At 51.3% G+C, this 3,304-nt stretch overlaps 1 protein-coding gene across 1 annotated transcript; it reads right to left on the bottom strand.

Annotated features, from left to right (window-relative positions):
• Positions 1–239: 239 nt before the first annotated feature.
• LOC134434401 (olfactory receptor 14I1-like) lies at positions 240–518 on the bottom strand (the record flags this gene model as incomplete). The annotated part of the gene is made up of 1 exon (XM_063183063.1): positions 240–518. A coding segment is annotated over one exon (279 nt), but the record flags the coding sequence as incomplete, so codon positions are not given.
• Positions 519–3,304: the final 2,786 nt, after the last annotated feature.

Below are 3,304 nucleotides of genomic sequence, written 5' to 3' on the forward strand. Positions count from 1 at the left end.
CAGGCTAATGCTAAAAGGGAACTGACAGTCATGTGCCCCAGTACCCTGAGTTTGGAGTGTGAGCAGGAGAGCTTGAGGATCTGTGGGATTTCGCAGAAGAACTGGCCCAGGGCATTGCCATGGCACAGGGGCAGGGAAAATGTATTGGCCGTGAGCATGAGAGCATTGAGAAAGGTACTGGCCCAGGCAGCTGCTGCCATGTGGGCACAAGCTCTGCTGCCCAGGAGGGTCCCGTAGTGCAGGGGTTTGCAGATGGACACGTAGCGGTCGTAGCACATGATGGTCAGGAGATAAAACTCTGCTGAGATGAAGAAGAGAAAGAAAAAGAGCTGAGCAGCACATCCTGTGTAGGAGATGTTCCTGGTATCCCAGAGGGAATTGTGCATGGCTTTGGGGACAGTGGTGCAGATGGAGCCCAGGTCGCTGAGGGCCAGGTTGAGCAGGAAGAAGAACATGGGTGTGTGCAGGTGGTGGCCGCAGGCTACGGCGCTGATGATGAGGCCGTTGCCCAGGAGGGCAGCCAGGGAGATGCCCCGCAAGAGGCAGAAGTGCAGGAGCTGCAGCTGCCGCGTGTCTGCCAATGCCAGCAGGAGGAAGTGGCTGATGGAGCTGCTGTTGGACATTTCTTCTGTCTTAGCATGGGCTTCTGTAAAAAAAGTAATCATGGAATAGCTGGGTTTGGGGACGACTTTAAATATCCCAGCATAGCCTGGGGGCACTTTCCCCCGACTGCCTGCCCAGGGCTCTGCTGCCTGGAGCTGTCCCTGCCAGCAGCTGCTTCCCTGGGCCCAGGGCTGGGCCCTGCCAGTGCTGCCAGAGCCCAGCCCAGCCCTGGGGGCTCAGCTCTGCCCTGCAGACCCCTCCCAGCTCAGGCACTGCCCAGGGGCAGCTCTGGCTCTACAGGCTCTGATGGAAATGTCAGAGCAACCCTAAGAAGGCTGGAGAAGTGACACTGATACTGCCTGTAAAGGACTCTGTGCTGATTTCTGTCACTGCCTGCTTTATTCAAATCTGTGAGAATTTTTTTTTTTTTTAGTTTTTCAACCTGAACGGCAAGATGAATATCTATGTGCAATTTTCCATCCAGGCAACCCCGAGCATTAAATAAGAAAGGCAAGATATTCCCTTTAATGCAGTCCCTGCTTTGCTGTGCTCCCTGTATAATCTACTTGGAAATGTGCTGCAGTTAAATGCCATCCGAGTAGCAGTCCTGAGCAATGTAGCATTCGCCCCACACCATGAGAACACTTCCAAGCCTTACCAGCTGTCTCTTCCCACCCAGATCTTGTCTCCCAGTGCTGGGAGAAGCTGCCAGGGCTGGCTGAGAGTGTTCCCTGGCAGCAGCAGAGTCCCTGCCCCAGCACAGTGTCCTGGGCTGCAGGACCCTGCTCTGCAGGACAGCCCTGGGCACCCCTGGCTGCTCTGCACAAGAAACAATCAGAGAATGTACTCACAGGGTCTGTAGGCATTGGGATGTTCCAGCTTTAGGAGATGGCTCCAGGAGCTGCAGCTGCATTGTCCTGCAGTCAGAGGTTCCTGTGCCAAGGGCTGGCAGAGATTGTGCCCCAGGCACTTCTCAGCACCTTCCCAGCCCTGACTGATTGAAGCTCTCTGTGCCTCTGTGCCTCTGTGCCCAGGGTGGCTGCAGGCAGTGCCCCAGACCTGCTGGGCTGGGAGTGAAGCTGCTCATCAAGAGAAATGTGCTTTTGAAGCTCTTCTTGGTTACCAGGAGCTGCCTCTGTGCCAGCAGCCCAGCCCAGCTCAGCAGCACAGACATATCACAAGGACTTTAATGAGCCTCTGGAGCTTTGTGCTCAGGCCCTGAACATCAGTCCCTGAGAGGGAGCTGAAGAAACCGCTCCAGAACTCCAAGGCAGAATCCAACTCCAAAGTTTCTTGGACTTTTAATGGGTCCCATTGAGGGATACGACTGAGAAAATGTCCCCAGGCCCCAGGCAGAGCAGAGAACTGCAGGCAGTGATGACAGGTGGGGACAAAGAGAAGCCAAGTCTTGGTGCCCTGGGGCACAGCAGGGTCTGTGCCACCAAGGGCTGTGAGGAGACACCTTGTCCTGAGGCCCTGGGGCCTCCTGGCACAGCCCCAGCCAGGCTGGGCACTGTCAGCCCCTTGTCCTGCCCTCAGCATTCCCCTTCTAGCCCACATCTCAGTGGCCTCAAGGATCTGCTGGAAGGAGTCCCTGGGGAGCCTTGCTCAGCAGTGGCCCTGGGGGCCCCTTAATGCTTCCAGAGACTGCAGGTTTTTCAAAGGACTTTGGGTTTTGCTTTTGTCTTGGAGTCTCTGGGACGTTTATTGCAAACATAGCCTCCAGTTATCTGCTGTAATTAGTCCCTGGAGAGGCTTTGTCAATAACAACACTCAGTGGGACGCATTAATGCTTCAAGGTATTTCAGTTATTTTAAAGTATTTGGTGTTTCAATTTTCATACAAACACTGAAAATTTTGTGCAATCATGGCCCCAATTTTCTGCTTTAATGAGTCCCTTGAGAGCTGTGTACTGACACTCAGTGGGGCTCATCAATGATTTGAGATACTCAAGGTTTTTAAGGTACTTTGGAATTTCCTTTCCACACTGAGTCTCTGAGAGCATTTAGTGCCATCCTGGCCTCCAATTCTCTCCTCCAAGGAGTCCATGAAGAGCCTGTGTTGGGGATGGACCTCAGTGGGACACATTCATGCTTTGAGACACTTTGGGTGTTTCCTCTGACTTTGACTCCTGGAAAGGTTTGTGCAATCTCTTCTCAGGCCCTGAACTTCCAGGGCTCAGCTCCAAATGCACCACAGGGCTTATTAGGATCAAACAAGTCCTGACAAACCATGGCTCTGCCTTGATTTCCCTCTGTTCTCATGCAGTTCATCAGGAAGTTCTCTGTAGTGGTTTTGGATCACCAATATGAGATTTCTTAGCCAATGCATCAATTAGTGTGGTGGGTTAAGTGTTGGCTAATTACCTGTGCACTCACTAGAATATTCTTACTGATTTTCTGCTGTGAAATCAAATTAGGAGGAAGGCAAAGTGGGCTCAAAACTTTTAAAGGGTATAAAGAAAAGATTATTAATAGTATCTCAAAGAAAGAGAAATAAGAATCAGAACCAAACTCTTAGAATACTTCTCCTCTCCCTACAACCTTTTCTTTGTTACTGACAATGTAATGAGACAAATCCTAAAAGTTTAAGTCAGTTTACCACTTGTATAAGAGCCTTTCTTCAGTTCTCTTGGGGAGAGGAGTCTCTCTTTCATTCTGTGGAGACTTCTTCATAAGAAAATAATTCTCTCATTGCTCTC

This window comes from Melospiza melodia, unplaced genomic scaffold, assembly GCF_035770615.1.
Source record: "Melospiza melodia melodia isolate bMelMel2 unplaced genomic scaffold, bMelMel2.pri scaffold_35, whole genome shotgun sequence".
NCBI lineage: Eukaryota > Metazoa > Chordata > Aves > Passeriformes > Passerellidae > Melospiza > Melospiza melodia.